Source organism: Gossypium hirsutum, chromosome A12 (genome assembly GCF_007990345.1).
Source record: "Gossypium hirsutum isolate 1008001.06 chromosome A12, Gossypium_hirsutum_v2.1, whole genome shotgun sequence".
NCBI classification, from domain to species: Eukaryota; Viridiplantae; Streptophyta; class Magnoliopsida; order Malvales; family Malvaceae; genus Gossypium; species Gossypium hirsutum.
Window position 1 is genome coordinate 108159608 of NC_053435.1, and position 17508 is coordinate 108177115.

General features: G+C 34.4%; 2 protein-coding genes and 1 long non-coding RNA gene across 4 annotated transcripts; 2 read left to right on the forward strand and 1 right to left on the reverse strand.

Annotated features, from left to right (window-relative positions):
- The first annotated feature begins 249 nt into the window (after positions 1-249).
- Positions 250-1658, forward strand: LOC121211236 (protein EXORDIUM-like 3). 2 transcript variants are annotated; one of them, XM_041083798.1, is made up of 2 exons: positions 286-1393; positions 1515-1658. In XM_041083798.1, the coding sequence occupies exons 1-2, from the start codon at positions 413-415 to the stop codon at positions 1560-1562; spliced, it is 1029 nt and encodes a 342-aa protein (XP_040939732.1). In that variant the 5' UTR covers positions 286-412; the 3' UTR covers positions 1563-1658. The 2 variants fall into 2 exon arrangements, with proteins under 2 accessions (XP_040939733.1, XP_040939732.1); XM_041083799.1 differs by having other exon boundaries at positions 250-1658.
- Positions 1659-2371: 713 nt separating this feature from the next.
- On the reverse strand, positions 2372-5337 carry LOC121211237 (uncharacterized). Its single transcript, XR_005906552.1, has 2 exons — positions 4818-5337; positions 2372-3644 (listed from the first exon to the last, which is right to left on the reverse strand). It is a non-coding gene; the product is annotated as an uncharacterized lncRNA (long non-coding RNA).
- Positions 5338-5868: 531 nt separating this feature from the next.
- Positions 5869-10402, forward strand: LOC107931059 (uncharacterized). Its single transcript, XM_016862844.2, has 14 exons — positions 5869-6417; positions 6524-6657; positions 6776-6925; positions 7033-7144; positions 7308-7611; positions 7882-8095; positions 8242-8331; positions 8468-8723; positions 8866-8978; positions 9138-9236; positions 9331-9378; positions 9471-9581; positions 9680-9770; positions 9866-10402. The coding sequence occupies exons 1-14, from the start codon at positions 6168-6170 to the stop codon at positions 9964-9966; spliced, it is 2073 nt and encodes a 690-aa protein (XP_016718333.1). The 5' UTR covers positions 5869-6167; the 3' UTR covers positions 9967-10402.
- The last annotated feature ends 7106 nt before the right edge of the window (positions 10403-17508 follow it).

Consider the following 17508-nt stretch of genomic DNA (forward strand, 5'->3'; position numbering starts at 1 on the left):
AGTTTGTAAATTCACGACGTTCAAAATTATTTCATGAAAAAAATGATTTGTAAAAAATAAGAATGAGAACTTTCAATTGGTGTAAGTATTGTGAACAAAGAATGTTATACAAGAACAATTTTAACTTTCTAATTTCTAGTAACTTAAACAAAAATATTCAAAAATTCAATGACTATTTTGTAACTTTTTAAAATTAAGTGATTAAAATTTAAATTTAGTAATAGTTTAATAAAATTGGGTGCTATTTTGGCATGATATATTTTTACAAATTTTTAAATTTAAATTATTGAATCCCTCTTCTTCTGTATATATAAAGCTTCTAATTCACCATCTCTCAAATGCTCGAGCCGTCTCGCATTTTATTTTTTCTTTTTTTTTTTCCCACACTTTTTTTAAAACCCATTAGCTAAAAATGCACTGGGTTCTTTCTGTGTTGCTTGCAGTTATCGGAGTTACTGCACTGCTCGTTGTAACTCCGGTAAGTGGGTACCGTCCATGGCCGTACGTAAAACCCAACAGCTCCGACTTAATGTTCGGAGGCTCTAAGAAATTTGAGGGCTCATCGGAGTTTGTACATATGAGATATCATATGGGTCCAGTCCTTACTGCTCATATCACCATCCACCCAATCTGGTACGGCCGGTGGCAGAAATCACAGAAGAAAATCATCCGTGAGTTCATCAACTCGATCTCCGCCGTTGATTCCAAACACCCTTCGGTGGCTGGGTGGTGGAAGACCGTACAGCTTTACACCGACCAAACGGGAGCCAACATTTCCCGTACGGTGCTATTAGGTGAAGAGAAAAACGATCGTTTTTACTCCCACGGGAAATCCTTCACGCGCTTATCGATACAGTCCGTTATCAAAAGCGCTGTAACGGCCCGTACGAAACCGTTACCCATCAATCCCAAAAGCGGGTTGTACCTCTTGCTCACCTCCGACGATGTGTACGTCGAAGATTTTTGCGGCCAAGTCTGTGGGTTCCATTACTTCACGTTCCCCTCAATCGTGGGGTACACGCTCCCGTACGCATGGGTGGGTAACTCCGCCAAGCTTTGCCCAGGAGTATGCGCTTACCCTTTTGCCGTACCTCAATACATGCCGGGGTTGAAGCCGTTAAAGTCACCCAACGGTGACGTTGGAGTTGACGGGATGATAAGTGTGATCGGACACGAAGTCGCCGAATTAGCAACCAACCCACTGGTTAACGCTTGGTACGCCGGTCAAGACCCGGTGGCTCCGGTGGAAATTGCGGATTTATGTGAGGGTATATATGGAACTGGAGGTGGTGGGTCTTATACAGGACAGTTATTGAATGATAAAGATGGTGCAACGTATAATATGAATGGGATCAGACGGAGGTACTTGGTTCAGTGGGTTTGGAACCATATTGTGAGTTATTGTACTGGGCCTAATGCTCTTGATCAGTAATTTTTATTTTTATTTTGTTTAAATTTTTTTGAAACTTGTGATTTTATCTTGGCATTTTGTCTTTGTCTCTTTTTTTTTTCAGGTTATTTTGGCCTTTGTGGGTTTTGGTCGGGTGGGTGTTGATGCATGATTAGTTAAGGTAGTTAAGTTTGTTAAATATGTGTACTTTTGTAGTAATAAGCTTTGATTCCTAATATACTATTTTCGTATACCGATAGTTTAATTAGCCCGTTTGATTTGGTTTCTTCAACTTTCCTGGAAAATTTTCAGATTACCTAAAACCTATCATTTTCCTGGAAAACATCAGTAGCTTTTTATCATCTGCTTATAATTATGACTCATTGTGGTGGTGGTGTTAATAATTTCGGGAACTTTATAATATCGAAACCATCCTTTTGAAAGCATGGAAATCTAATGGTGCAAAAAGCAGTGAAAGCAACTCCCTTTTCTGTTTTATCTTTTGGGTGGAGAAATCAAAACTAGAGTTATCTAACATTTTCTTATGTCCGAGAAAATTTAAACAGAAAACACGATCGTATCAAATCTGAACTCAAGCTCAATTTAATCAGAAAAGATAAAAATTCCATATAAACATTTCAACCAAAATGTGAATTGATCTAAACTCGTTAGTTTAAGACTACATTATTAAGAAGAATAATCACGAACTTTAAAATGAAATAATTAGTACATGTCATTATTAAAAAGAATAATTACAAAAAATGATTAGTACATAATTAATATTCATGGATCATAAATTAAACATAAAAGATAATCTTGATTATATTAAAAAAAAATAACCTGAAATCAGTAGATGATCCAAATATGAAAAAATTCAAATAATACAAAATCATTCAGCAAGGTCTATATTGACATAAACAGTAAATCAATTTGAACTAGGGATGATATGACCATAAAATAACACGAAAAGTAAGCTTGGAGTGACAAAAACTTGAAATGATCCAAATATGTAATGGCTTAACTTGAAGAAAACTTGAGCCTCAGATCTGAATGATCGAAATTCAAAACAACTTTAACCCAAAACAACCTATACTTGAAGATAAACTCAAAATGAGAATTCGAATTGACCCGACACAACCCACTGAATTCTTTTCTTCTTCTGGTTGAAAAAAAAGGCCCTTACAAACAAGTAAAACTAAATATCATAAAAATAGAATCAATAAAAGGGGAAAACTGAAGCTAACTCTAAAGAACAATGTGGTCATTGTCAAAATATCTCCAGAAAGCGATGCTGTCAGCAAGCAGGATCTAATCAAGCTATGGTTGCAGGCCATGATGTTAAAGAAAGGATCTACATATAGTAATTTCTAGTAAAAAAAGGGGCATAAACAGATCAGAATGTGAGAGACAGATGAATGAGATAAAAATGACTAGCAATAAAAGAGCATTGCATGCCCATTAACTGATATTAATACCCTTACCAAAAAAAAAGGGTAATGGCTATAAATTTTTGCTTCTATTATACAACTGCACAATTATGGTGGCATAGCTGATGATTTACAATTGAAAACAACTCCACCAAAATAAGAAAGGTAGGCTTAACCAGTTTGAATGCACTCTGCAGCAGTCTAACATGTAGATTTTATTGTTTGTAGAAGAGCTTTAAAACTTTGTAAATATATTGGGAGGCGCTCATAGTTGCAGAACAAAGAATAACAAGAACCACCGTCCATATTTATTAATAATGTATCATTTCCTTATCTTTTTTTCTATTTTTATTGCTATTTACTGATGGTATCTGCAGATTGAAAAACATAAGGGTTAATGTAATTTTTGGCTCTTGAACTTGGCAACTAAGTCTACTTTGTTACCTGACGTTCTTTTTTGTACCTAAACTTGGCAATTAGGTTCATGATCCTCCAATGAATAAGCAACAGGTACCTGAACTAGGCAATTAGGTACCAAAGTGGACCTGATTGCCAAGTTCAGGGACCAAAATTTATATTAACCCAAAAATAATGATACAAAAAATTCCACAAAAAATGAAAGCAAAAATAAGCAACAGTGAAAATAGAGATCTTCTTGTGCAGGTAGGACAAAGTGAGATTATAAAACCCATCAGTCATTCAATATCAGTATTTAAAATTTACCCAACAAAAAGCAAATATTTGAACTAAACTCATGCTTAAAAGAGTAGCAGAAATAATGGAGCATTTGAGGAAGGATCCACTTGGTTGATGTTTTCATTGACTGCCTGATGTACCACAACAGGCAAGAAGCAGAGATCATTGAAGTATCATGCAAAGCCAAACAATGAACAAACCAAGGTAAAATAATGAAGATAGGGGAATACATTTTCAAGCAACATCATTGGAGCATCATGAGGTTACTAACCGAAAAAAAAAAGGACCAGTTTTTAACAATAGAATGGAAGAAATTTTTAATAGAAGTACCAGTTCGCTCTTTGATCTAACATACATGGACTATTTTGCTCATTTTTTAGTACAAGGGGCAAAATGCAATTTAACTCCTAGTACAAAAGCCTCTATGGTACTTTTACCACGGCACAAGATTTAATAGAACACGATAGAAATAAGCACCATGAAACCAAAGGCTATTTTTTGGGTGAATAATCGTGCAGTTCTGAAACATCAAAAAAAGGGTAATTGTTGTTTGAAGGTATTGATGCAAACCAAGTCGACTTTGGCATATGTCTATCTTCATGGAAATGTGGACTTATTGTTTTTCATTTTGCAGTAAATGAAACCATTATACATTTTTTTCAGAGGTTAAAAAGCTTTGTAAAGCAGTTATGCAGCCCCAATTTTTAAAATGAAGCAGCAGATTACAAAAGCCTAATACAAGACAGTAAACAAAGAGTGATGAATCTTTATATACATGTACCCTTCTGACTAATGAGAGCCTAAACATTTCCGTATGGTGTCAGCTTTTAAGAGTTGATAACATTTTTGGAACACAGTGCATCATTGATGTTAGATCCATGACATTGAACCTTTTTTTGTCCTTAATAATCAGATATGACCTAAGGGCTTATTATATCATGAACCTGATTGATATGAAATGCTATGCTTCTTTTTTTCAGAAGGAGCGAGAGCAGGGGTTGTACAGGGATCAAACTCGAGACTGATATTATGGCATCAACTTAAGTTGACAAAATGCTATGCTATGTTTCAATGGTAGAATTCAATCTCGAATTTGCTAATTCACTTTGACCACAATAATGACAGCAACTGTTGCAATGATACAACGATATTTCTTAAACAGAATGTACTCTTTCTCCTATATATATCTTCCAATTTCAATCTCATTTTTACCTAAAACCAGGTTCGAACTTCAAATGACTAATCCAAAATTGCTATAAAATGAAAGACTCAAGAACAATATGTGCGTTAATTTCTGGACATACCTGAAGTTTCAAGAACAATTCCTTCAAGAAATAATGAGCTCACCAAGGCTCAATCAAGCCAGTAGCCAGTAGAAAAGCAATCTCATTTCTTCTCGGCTCAGAAATGCAGGTTCCTCGACCGGCGACCGCCCTATAATCTGACGCCTCTCTCTCTTTTTTCCCTTCTTCATGGGCTGCCGCTTACGCTTGACTTGCGGGAGGGTGAGGATGAAGAATAGCAAGAGCTCAGCCCTGTGCGTCGGGCTCCTCGACGGTAGGTTTCTGAGTTTTGATCGAAATTTAGGGTTTTCCGGGAGGCGAAGCGGCGATGATCGGGCTCGTCAGTGAAAGAGAGTGGATTTGTAGCGCCAATTTCAGTTTAGTTGGATAAATAGAAGACTGTTGGTTATTTCTCTTGTCTCCCCAAAAATCAATTATTTATGTTTATGTCCATCGTATTTTAATTCATTGAGTTACTGGGGCGGCCATGTAATCTTTATTGTCTAAAATTTAAGAAATATTTTAATAGTTATTGATGGAAGTAAAACCGTTTGAATTTTACTTATTGTAATTGAGGAACCGTTATTACTTAATTTTACTAATTATCAATATTCTTGTAATTTCTGTGTTCCAATTATATTAAATTTGATATTTATTCTTTAATTAAGTAATTTGATTTATCTATTTTATTAAATTATTAGTTAATTCAAATGGTTAAACATCATGAATTATCTCAATTAAAATACTCTCTTAAATTATTTCCATTCCAACCTTTCATGCTAAACTGAATTTTTTTAATATTAGAAAATTCTTTTACAAAAAATTCCACTACGAGATTTTAATCAAAATAGTTAACTTAAAAGTTTTAAACTAATTTAGGTCAAATTAAAATAATAAAAAGTTAAATCCCAATTTGAGAATAACAAAGGGAGCAGAATCTAAATTAGACCAAAAATATATATCATTTTAAAATCAGTTATGACAGTTTTTGTTTTCAGAGACGCACTCGTGGAGGAGAATACAACACGCGCCCTTTAGTAAACTGAGGCAGTGAGCAGTGAACGGTGAGCACCAAGTTGTCCCACTGCTGTTGTTGGGTTTGGTTTTTTTTTTTTTTTTTCTTCGAGATTCCTTTCTTCTGCCCTCCTCCACACAAAAAATAAGAATAAAAATAAATGAAATTCTTCCAAAGTTTTCCTCCTCCACAACAATTCCTTGCAGATTTGTTTTTGTTTTTGTTTGTTTCTTTGAAAAGCCAAATTCAATGCCAAAACCCTACCAATGGCTTTACGGCCCCCTCTCACTTTCTCTCCCCTTTTTACTTCCTAATAATAGATTTTCTCTTCTAACTTTGATGGACTCCGTTACTCCATGGCTCTCCTTTCTTTCTCTCGCTCTTTCACACTCCTTTCCTCGCCATTTCACTTCTTTTCTTCTCGTTCAATCCGCCGTCGCCGTTCCTTCGTTTGCTCGCTTTCTACTGCTACGGATGTACGCTCTCGTTCCGCCGTTCTCTGGTTCAAACACGACCTCCGCCTCGACGATCACCCCGCTCTCTCTGCCGCTGAAACGCACCGTTTTGTTCTCCCTCTCTATGTCTTCGATCGCCGCATTCTCTCTCGTATGTCCTTAATTCACTCTTCTTGTTCTCTGTTTGTGATTCGATTAGTAAGTACCAAATTTCTTGGAAATTTATTAAAATTCGAAGTCGCTTTTACTGTATTCAGGTTATTCTGATGATATGCTCGAGCTACTTCTCTTCGCATTGGAAGATTTGAGAAACTCTTTGAAGGAACAAGGCTCCAATTTGATGATTCAATACGGCTGCGCTGAAAATGTCATTAAAGAGCTTGTAAAAGAGGTTAGTTTCTCTTACATTTTTTCTTTTGTAAAAAAGAAAGAAAAAAAGAAGCAGCAAATTTCGGACTCTTTCTCTCTCTCTCTCTCTATATATAAATTGAAGCAGAAGGTATGAACAGGTGAAAGCTACGGATGTTTTTATCGAAGAAGAGGTAGAGTATGAAATGCGTCAGCTGATTGGAGTTGTCAAGAAGACATTGGAAACGTCTTCGTCTTTAGATTGGAATCTGGACATTGTCATGTGGAGAACTCCATTCTATGATGTTAAGGTGGCCAGGTTTTTTATTCTATTTTCACTTGAATTTTTCTTGCATAACTCTAAAGATGATTCCCCCCCCCCAACGTTTTCATTGTATACTTATAATGTGCTGTACAGAATCTGAAGGAGCTGCCTGCATCATATAATGACTTTAAAAAACAGAAGTTACTACCCACTTCGCCTCTTCTTCCTGCAACATTACCTGTTGTAGAGACGGAGTTAGACTGGGGTAAGTTTCTGATTGTAATACTAAATGCTATTAATACTTATATTTGTCCTCAGTTTGGCCTCTTTTAAATGTTTTAATGCATTAGTGATAATTTGCAAAGGTTATTGATTTATATGGGACTGTGATTATGGCTACTGAACCTAATAATTGAAATATGAATCAGGTCCTCTTCCTACTTTTAGCGATCTTAAGGAATTTATCAAAGAGAAACTAGGAAAACCGGAAGAGAGTTGGAATTTGATGAAAGAGATGCCAGCTGAAGTCTTATTGAAGGAGAATTTGTCAAAATCATCTGAAACCATACCAAAAAGTTTGAATGACAAAAGCATTGAGCAAAGGAGACGTGATAAGTCTGTTTTTGTTACACGGAAAGGTGATATTGTGGGTGGTGGAACAAACACTCTGCTGAATGCACTGGCTGCATATCTGAGATACTTGGAAGGAACAGCACGAGATGACTGGCAAGAGTATGTGATGAATTTACACCATCTAATACATTTTACTTGTGTCTTAAGATATTTTTAAGGATATAGGTTTAATTGTGTTTGAGCTGTTGAGTGGTTTCAGGTATGGGGAACAAATTTGTACATGTGATTTCTTAATTCCTAGTTTATTCTCTCAGTTTGTGTTTTATCTGTATGACATGGGAAGAATCTAATTGGAGGATGATATAGGCAAATTTATATTGCCCTTTATGTTTTAATAAGCTAAATCTCCTGTTATTAAATTTGCTGTAGAGTACATGAAAGGTTACGCAATGCTGAAACCCGTGAAGGGGCCTCTTTTACTTCCCTTTTCGGTCCTGCTCTTTGTCTTGGCATCATATCTAGAAGGAGAGTGCATTATGAAGCTATCAAATATGAGAAAGAGCGAAATGCTGGATTCTTATCTCCATTTGGATATTCTGCAGCCAGTGTTGCTGCAGCCGCTGATGCTGTGTGCTCCATGGAGGTAATTGCTGCTTTATATTGGTATTTACCTAAATGTAAATGCTCAGCTGATTATTCTTCTGAATGGTTTTGTTCTTTGTGATATCCTTTGAAATCTAATGGTAGTGCAAGGCCTTAATAAAGCATTGTAGCTGATTTTGGGTGCAGTGGTTTTGGCTTTTGGCTCTAAAAAGTCAAGTAAGTAATGAAGGACTGTACTCTATACGGATTTGGAGGTGGCGTGGACATCTAATTCAGGTTTGTCATCAACAACTGAGTCATACTTTTGACATTTAAATCTGTAATGTAGTTTACAGGATAAGGGACTTTATGCAACCTTGATGTACTCGAGTACTTTATATGTCTTGGTTATAGATCTCTGTAAATATTCCAGTATACAGTAGTTGGGCTTGAAGGTCCTGCTATTCTACTTGTGCATGGTTTTGGAGCCTTTTTGGAGCACTACCGTGACAATATAAATGCCATAGCTGAACATGGGAACCATGTTTGGGGCATCACACTGTTGGGATTTGGCCAATCAGAAAAGCCAAACATAGTGTATACTGAACTCCTATGGGCTGAAATGCTGAGAGATTTTATCATTGAAGTTGTGGGTGAGCCTGTGCATCTAGTGGGAAACTCAATTGGTGGTATGTTATCAATCCTAACCTATTTTTTACCTTTCCTAAGGTGACTACTACAATTTCTTACTCTCTAGCTGAAAATAGCTTATCAGTTTGACTCAACAATTTGTCATTCTTTTCTTTACCCATCCACATTTTCTATCTCCAGGTTATTTTGTCTCTATTGTTGCTAGCCTCTGGCCTTCTTTGGTCAAGTCTGTCATCCTTATGAACACTGCTGGCAATGTCATTCCCGAATTTTCTTCCCACCGGTTTACCAGTGTAAGTTTAGCCATATCATTTGGCAATTTATGCTTGTCTATCATGTTTATTCCCGCTCTTATGCTGTTCGGTAAAAACTGAAAATGGAGGTTAAAATACAAGTTTTGTGGTTTTGAGAAATAGCCGCAGCATGTGATATTCGGTATATAAATGTTTCAGGAGAGGCAAACCTCAGCTGCTGCAAGGCTGGGTGCTCAACTCCTTTTATTCTATTTGAGATTGAATATCAGGAACACACTTAAAAATTTCTATCCCACTGTAAGGATCTGTCCATTGCTGCTTCCTGTTTTCTTATTTTGCATATCATTTTGCACGTTGCTTGACTGAGTTCAATGGCCTTTGACTTTTGCAGAAAACCAACCGAGCTGATGATTGGCTTATTAATGAAATGCTGAGGGCAGTATCCTCACTGTTATTTGAATTTCAAGACAATGTACACACACTATTATAATATCTTCTTCCTCTGAAAAAATGAACTTAACAAACTTTAAGTCCTATGATCCTGGTGTGACAGTGGTGCTGGAAAGTATTTTCAGCTTTGACCTCTCAATCCCTTTGAATTATCTCTTGGAAGGATACGAGGAAAAGGTTCTAATTCTGCAGGTAAATTCTCTCTATTCAGTAAAAAAGAAGTTTATAATCTCTCTCCATGGGTTTGTGGTCTTTTACTTACTGTTGTTTCAATCCGTATATCTTGTTAGGGAATGAAAGATCCACTCTTAGACTCAAAGGCCAAACTAGCCATACTCAAAGAACATTGTACCGGTCTTGCAATAAGGGAATTGGACGCTGGTAATAAGCCTTTCTATCCCCAAAATAACCTCTCATGATCCTTTCTCTGTCATTCTCCCATGCTTTTACTGCTCCCCCGACTTTTAACATTTCAGGTCATTGTCCCCATGATGAGCAGCCACAAAAGGTGAATAGCATCGTCTGTGAATGGGTAGTAGCTGTTGAAAGAAAACTAACTGCAAACTCTTACTCGTAAGCACTTGGCATTCCTTCCAAAATAAGCCTCATTTTCTATTCTCAGAGCTCTGGTTCGTTAAATCCAGCTTACAAAATTGCTAAATTTGAAATTGAAGAATCTTTTATAGGCTAACATCTTACCGATTCAATTTGAAGTTAACGGTAATACGTAAATCCTTGAAGCCGATTTGATTCATTATTTTAGAATTTGTGAATTCTGATAGGCAATTTGTGATGTTTCACTATAGTGCCAGTCAGTCCATGACCATGGCAATGTCATTGCCATTTCTTTTTCTCTTTAGTGATTATGATAGGATGGCATCTAAAGTTCATGTTTATAGTTCATGTCATATGTTCTTTTGTATTTTTGTGTCGTAATCATGCTTACAATATTATACACTTAGATTTCAACACGTTAACAATTCATGTTATATAAATTTCGATATGTTTGTAAATTTGTGTTCATGGTATTGATTTAGTATCGTTATGTTGTATCGTGCAATTTTATCGTGTTTAAGTGAAGTGGGCTGGGCTTATCATGTTTGGACTGAGTTTGAGTTGTGAATAGGATGAGCATTTGATTAAGTCAAGTCGAATTGAGTGAAAAAAAAATTTGTCGAGTTGATAATTCCTTGTCATCCTAACTTGATTTGAAATTTTTTTTAAATTGAGTTGAGTGAAATGAAAATCGAATCGAAACAATAATTTTTTTCAAATTAAATTAAGAAAAATTAATGTGGCCATAAAATTTTGTTGACAATATGACTAAATTTCGAGTTAAACATATATATATGAAAACTCTTTTGAAACAAAACAAGAGAAAAATAAGATAATTAGTATGATAAATTTGATTTAATAATTTACTTGTTCAAGCTTCAAATTAATTATTTTGGATTTTTTCTATAAATTTATATTTTAGCATATTTGTATTTTTTTAAAGACTTTTTAATAATTTTAGAATTTTTAATTTTTTGAATATATATATTTATGAATTTTGGAAAAAATATTTCATAAATGTTTTGAAGAATATTTTGACTTTTTTTAAAAAATTAAAGAGATTAATTTGCATATTTTCAAAACTGTTAGGTATTCGAAGAGTATTTATATTAATTTATTATTCGAGTTATTTGAGTTGTAAATATAACTTATTCAAACTCAAAAAAATTAATTATTTATTCGAGTTGATTCAAAAAAATCGAATAACTTATTCGATTGAATTAATCTAAAATTCAAAACAATTAAATTATTTTACTCAAATCGAATTTTAACCACCTTTGAAAATTCTAATACAAGTCCAATTGGCCCTTTCATTGTTTTGAGTTCATAAAAAGGATTAAGCTCGTTAATGTCGATTGTTAGGGTGGCAGAAGGAAAAATAAGAAAATGACGCCATGACTCAACCACTTCTCTTCCAAGTCCTGCCATATTATATAATAATCTCACGACAAGAGCATGTCAAGAGCACGGCCACTACATGGGACAATGAGACAAAGGCCGGCCATTCTCAGCTAATAACGCGCATTCCTGCTCCCGCTACGTCTCTTTGATGTAAACTGAACCAAACTCGAATAGTGGAAAGCTTAAAATGTTTAGTTTGAGTTTAATTAAATATAAACTTTTAAGCTTGAGATTTAATCGGGTTATTTAAATTTGAGCTTGATTGAATTTATTTTTTAAATTTTGTATTCTTGATTAAATTTGAACTCGATTAACCTTGTTTATATTCAAGTTTGAGCTCACTTGTATTTAAACTCTTTTTATAAGGTAAATTAAACTTAAGGTCATTAAATTATTAATAAGTTTACGTTTTGGTCACTCAACTCCGAAATGTTACAAATTGGTCATTGAAATGTTTGAAAGTTTCCATTGAAGTCATTGGGCTATTAAATCGTTGTTGCGTGGCTTTTTTTGCACTGCTTGCACCAAATAGAAACTCTTCTTCCCTTTCTCTTCTATAATTTAGTTTTTTTTTATGAAACAGCTTTAAACATCGCGAATTTACAAACCAAAATTCAAATAGCTTTCTTCTTCGATTTCTAACATTGACCATGAAACCGATTTGGATCTAAGGTGTTTTTTTTCTCATTGATGTGCACTAATTAGACTTAGTCATGGGCCAAGCCACCTGCCTAGGCCCAAAAACCCGCCCAAAAAGTGGGACGGTTGGGGAAAAATTATAGGCATGAAAAATAGGCTTAAACAAAAAAATAAGGCCCATTTTTTAAATAGGGCAAGCTGGGTCAAGTTTGGGTTTAGCATTATTAATTTGGGTAGAATTTTAGATTCGTTTTCTAACATTTTGCAACGACCCGACCTAGCCTATGATTAAGTCTAGTACTAAACCACCATACAAATTGTCAAGCCATTGATTAGAGCTCACTAGCCAAACTTTGAAAAAAAACAAAACTCAAAAATTCAATAACTTAAATGAATATTTTCAAATAATCCAAGGACCAATTTGTAATTTTTTAAAATTTTGTGACCAAAACATAAATTTACTAATAGTTTAGTGACCTCAAGTGTAGTTTACCTTTTTATATAATAAAAGTAAAAATATAATTTCATAATATAAAAATATATTAAAATAAAATGCTTGATTAAGCTTACAAAGCCTTTCAAATCGTGTATTATGGTACTCAAATTCAACTCAATCGATAATTACTTTTATTGATTTGAATTTTTTTCAAACCGAACTTAAATCGCTTACCATCGCTCTATTTTATTTGCATCCCTATTCCAAACAAATAATATCAAAACCCATGCCCCTCATTACCAAGTTAGTCACATTTTACTAAAACTATTAATAAAATTGAAAAAAAAAGATTTTAGTATAAATAAAATTTTGTAAAAATATTTAAATATCCTATTTTATAATTAAAAAATAATAACATCTTCTACATTAAGTAGTAATAAATGTTATTCTTTTTCTCACTGAATACTTGATCATTCAAGTACAGAATTTATAATAAATATATAGATATAGAAAGTTTTGTCTTCATTATTTCATTTCATTTCCTAGCGAGGACAGTTGTAGGAAGTTTGGACTTGCATATTTGATCTCCATTATTTCATGCTTACAAACCGAGTCTATTTTTAATATTCAATGTCCTTTTAATTTTAGGAGTCCTTTTCATATCCTTTCCCTTTAAGAAACCAAATTACATGTTTGCAACATCAAAACATCCTTCAAAAAAAAGATCAAACTCACCAATTACGTATTAATTGTTGAAAAGGATTTCTATAGGGACAACCATTGTTACCCTTTAATTAGTGGCAAATCCTCCGAAATTAACATATATATATTTTATGAGAGTTAAAATGCAGTTTTACCATTGTACTAGTTTATGTCTTCATGATTTTTAAAAGGATTAAATTGAAACTCTAGCAATTTTAAGAGGTTAAACTGTAATTTTACCATATTAACTTATAATTTTATAAATTTTGAAGAGACTAAAGCAGTAATTTCCCACTTTACGGCTCGCATTGCCATTAATGGTGGTATTTCTTACTTGATTTGATTGATATTTTATTGGTTCAATTTTTTTTTTCAATTTTAAGATATTGATTCTCAATCAATCCAATTTTACAAGAAGGTATGTACAAGCTCTCGTGAGATTAGCTATCCCTAAGTAGTAGGTTTGCTAAGTCACGGTGAATCGTTGAGAACATCTGAAAGGTCTTTGCTCATTTCTAACATGATTATACAACGCCTATGTGACAATTTCATTTCAACGGATAGGTATGAGCTTTGATTCTCTTTAAAAGGTGAAATTGCATTTCAATCTCTTTAATATTTTTAAAATTATAAATTAATTAAATGGCAAAATTAATATTTGGACGCTCATGATAAAATTTTAGTCAAAACAATGAAAAATTATATTTTATCTTTTTTAAAAGTATATGTACAGGCCAATTTTGGGCCTAGCCCAATACCCAAAACCAACACCAGCCCGAAACCCTAGCCCAAATAAAAAATGTTTGCGGCAGAAAACCCTAGGCGCAGCATGCCTAGGGCGCGCCGCTCAGCCTCGTCTGCCCCCCCCACTCGCACGCCTCAGCCTTGGCCACCACGACGCCCACGCGTCTGACACTCCACCGTGCCCACCACCTGCAACAAGAACAGACACCACAGCAAGGAGAGCATGCAAATGATGGGGAAAACAATAAACAAAACAAATGTATTGGCTTTAAAAGCCGAAATCGGTCATGGGAATAGGGGATTTTTTTTCCTTTCATTCTTTTCAGTTGTAATACTACTTAGAATACAAAAAAAAAGCCGATTGAAGGAAGGAAAAGACCCGAGACAGAAAAGGCAGAGATCTAAGGTTTCTTTTATTCTTATTCGAAAACTCATCTATTATATATCTACACATAGCATAAATTAAAAAAAAAAGAGAATAACAAAAAAAAAATAAAAAATTTTACCTTTCCGGCCACCGCGTGCGGTGGCCGGCGCCGGCGCCGGCGAGCCTCCGGTGGCCGTCCGGTGACCCCCCCTTGCCGGAAATCGCTCCGGGCTCCCCTCTCCTCTCTCCCTTTTTTTTTCTCCCTCAGCTTTACAAATGATTTTTTTGAAATTTTTTTGACTTTTATAGGGGGTCAAAACGCACCGTTTTGGTCCCCCCCTGTTTAATGATAAAACGACGTCGTTTTGCCCTGGGTCGGACCGACCCGACCTGACCCACGAGGAGGATCCGCGTGTTTTTGCGGAAGGGTCTAATTGCGCGAATGACCCTTCCGCTTTTCTAAACTTTTGCGATTAGATTTTCATTCCTTTTAAATTGGCATAAAATTCCAGCGCATTTTTTATTTCGATCCCCACTAAACGCTGCGTTTCGAAAGGACAGGATATTTGCACTTTTAATCCTTCCTGTGTTTTAGCGTGTTCCAATTGGTCCTTCTCTTTTATATATTTCTTTTTAAAATTCCCCCTAACCTTTTTTTATTTCGATTTTCATCCTTTTTTTTACTTCTCATCATTATTTTATTTTAATTTCAATATTATTTATACTAATATATTCTATTAACGTTACTATTCTTATGTTTTTAGTATTTTATTGTTGTTATTCTACTTAATACTAACCTGTATATGTTATGTAGTATTATTAAGGGTTTAATATCATTATTTTGTTAGTATATTTGTATATCACCTATGCATTCTTTAAATATATATTTACGCGTATATCCTAAAATTACATTACACATATTTGTTTTATATATATATTTATCTACGTATATTATGTCTCTATTTTAATATATTTTACATATAGTATTTAGATATAGTTCTTATACATTTCCATGCACATATTTCTACACCATCTTACGTATATATTTACCTATGTTTTCGTATTTATGAATATATCTTTAATACGCATAAGTATATATTTATTATTAATAGATGTTTTCAACATTATTATTATATATATTATGTGAATATTGTAACATTACATTATATATGTATTTATATATATTACGCATATATATATACCCTTCTTTTTAATATTCTATTTTTACATATATATGTAGATATACGTATTTATACCTACTTAAATATATTTTTCACATTTCATAATTCTTATATACTTACATATGTTTATGCATATTTTACATCATATACATACTTATATATTTTATACTCTTAAAAATGTTTTTTGTATATTTCACATACTTTATAATCCACATACATATATTCTATATTATCACGATTTGTAAATGTATAAATACACATTTACATTTTTATAATATTTACCGATTTTATATATATGTACATACTTATCTATGTTTTCATATTCTGTAATTTATACATATTTCTTATTTTATGGTTTTAAATTATACATGCACATATATATATTTTACATAATTGTATTCATTGTCATCATTGTTATTTGGTGTTTGTTTATTTATCCATGTACACTTGTGCTTTTTCTAAAATGTTAGTTCTATTTATTTATTGGTATGCTTTGTTTATGTAATCGCCTCGTCATTCCATTTTGCCTATTGTATTGTTGTTACTCACTTTACTTTGCTTACCTCGTCGTATTCGTTATTGTTTCGTCAAGCATTAACACCAAACATCAAAAGGAAAATTTTTCTAAATAAGGCAATATTTCGCGTTTGGAAAATCGAGAAAACGTGCCCTAACGTGCTGGGTTTCGATTTCTCGTTCGACCAAATAGCCAAATATCCTTTTTAAACTTTTAAATAAGGCAATATTTCGCGTTTGGAAAATCGAGGAAACGTGCCCTAACGTGCTGGGTTTCGATTTCTCGTTCGACTAAACAGCCAAATATCCTCTTAAAGCTTCGAAATATGGTTTCATTAAACTATAAGGTGATCTTGGTTTCGATGGTTTAGAGTATCGTGTCCTAACGTGCTGGATGTGATATTCCTTCGGAGCAAGAGAATCTTATGTTTCAATTCACGATATCAGATTTTCTTTTAAGGATCGCATCTTTTAAAACTCTTCAAATTTTCAATTTTCGACACTAAAACACTAATTAATCAACTAGGTACCAATTTTGGGCGTATCGAGGGTGCTAATCCTTCCTCGTGCGTAACCGGCTCCCGAACTCATTTTTTTCTGAATTTCGAAGACCAAAATGGTTGTTTTTATAAAATTAGATCATTTATAAAAAAAACAACCACTTTTTGAGGTGACCCGATCACACCTCGTCAAAAAAAGGATTGGTGGCGACTCCCGTTTTCGTTTTTTTTTTAAATCCAAGTCGACCCCGTTTTCATCCAAAAAATGGTGTCAACAGCTTGGCGACTCCACTGGGGACATAAGAGAGTCAAGCCACGTGTTGATTATTTCTTGTCTTTTGTCGAAAGTTGAAAATTCGATTTAAATTTACGATCCTCTCATCTTTTGTTTTGAGTTACATTTTTATCGTGTTCTGTATTTTATTTTATACCTCCGCACATTCCATTGCATGACCGTTGGTCACACCTTTTAAGTGGGAGTGAGAAACTACGCCTTCGTGAGGTTTTCACCTCCGCATGGGATAGTGAATCGCTTCCGGGATACATCCGTACCTATGTCTTCGTGAGATTTTCATCTCCGCATGGCCATAGGGAAATGTATTCCCCTGAACTGAACTCGGTCCATATGAGCCTATAATGGGTGAGGATCGAGGAATCTGCTGGTTCAGGTACCCTCACTTTAGAACCAAACCACACATAGCGAGCCATAAGAACCCACCGAGATAGAGCTATTCTAGACCCTAGTGCTTACCGAATAGATGCTTTATTTATTATTGTTTATTTTAAATCCTAGATCTAATTTGCTTTGTTTGTGATTGCATGGCATTTTCATTTCAAAAGAGGTGTCGATTCACGTTCAGTATAGATAGAAAGCTTATCATGGAAAAGAGGTTTCTTGATAAAGTAGAAGACAATGCAGCTGTACGATTATGGGCTGAGACGATGTGGAGAGAGAAGGGCGATAGTCTTGCAGAAGGGTACGTATCAGAGTTATGGGACTTCACCCGTATCAGCGTAGTCCAAAATGATCTGCGAGAAATGAAGGAAATATGGGATCAATGGGACGACGGGACCAAGC

What these genes read in the sequence shown, in the direction of transcription:
- LOC121211236 (XM_041083798.1), top strand. Translation starts at nt 413, where the DNA reads ATGCACTGGGTTCTTTCTGTGTTGCTTGCAGTTATCGGAGTTACTGCA. An exon ending in AGTGGGTTTGGAACCATATT is followed by an intron (nt 1,394 to 1,514) that starts GTGAGTTATTGT and finishes TTTTTTTTTCAG; the next exon opens with GTTATTTTGGCCTTTGTGGG.
- LOC107931059 (XM_016862844.2), top strand. Translation starts at nt 6,168, where the DNA reads ATGGCTCTCCTTTCTTTCTCTCGCTCTTTCACACTCCTTTCCTCGCCA. An exon ending in CGATCGCCGCATTCTCTCTC is followed by an intron (nt 6,418 to 6,523) that starts GTATGTCCTTAA and finishes TACTGTATTCAG; the next exon opens with GTTATTCTGATGATATGCTC. An exon ending in TTAATGAAATGCTGAGGGCA is followed by an intron (nt 9,379 to 9,470) that starts GTATCCTCACTG and finishes ACAAACTTTAAG; the next exon opens with TCCTATGATCCTGGTGTGAC.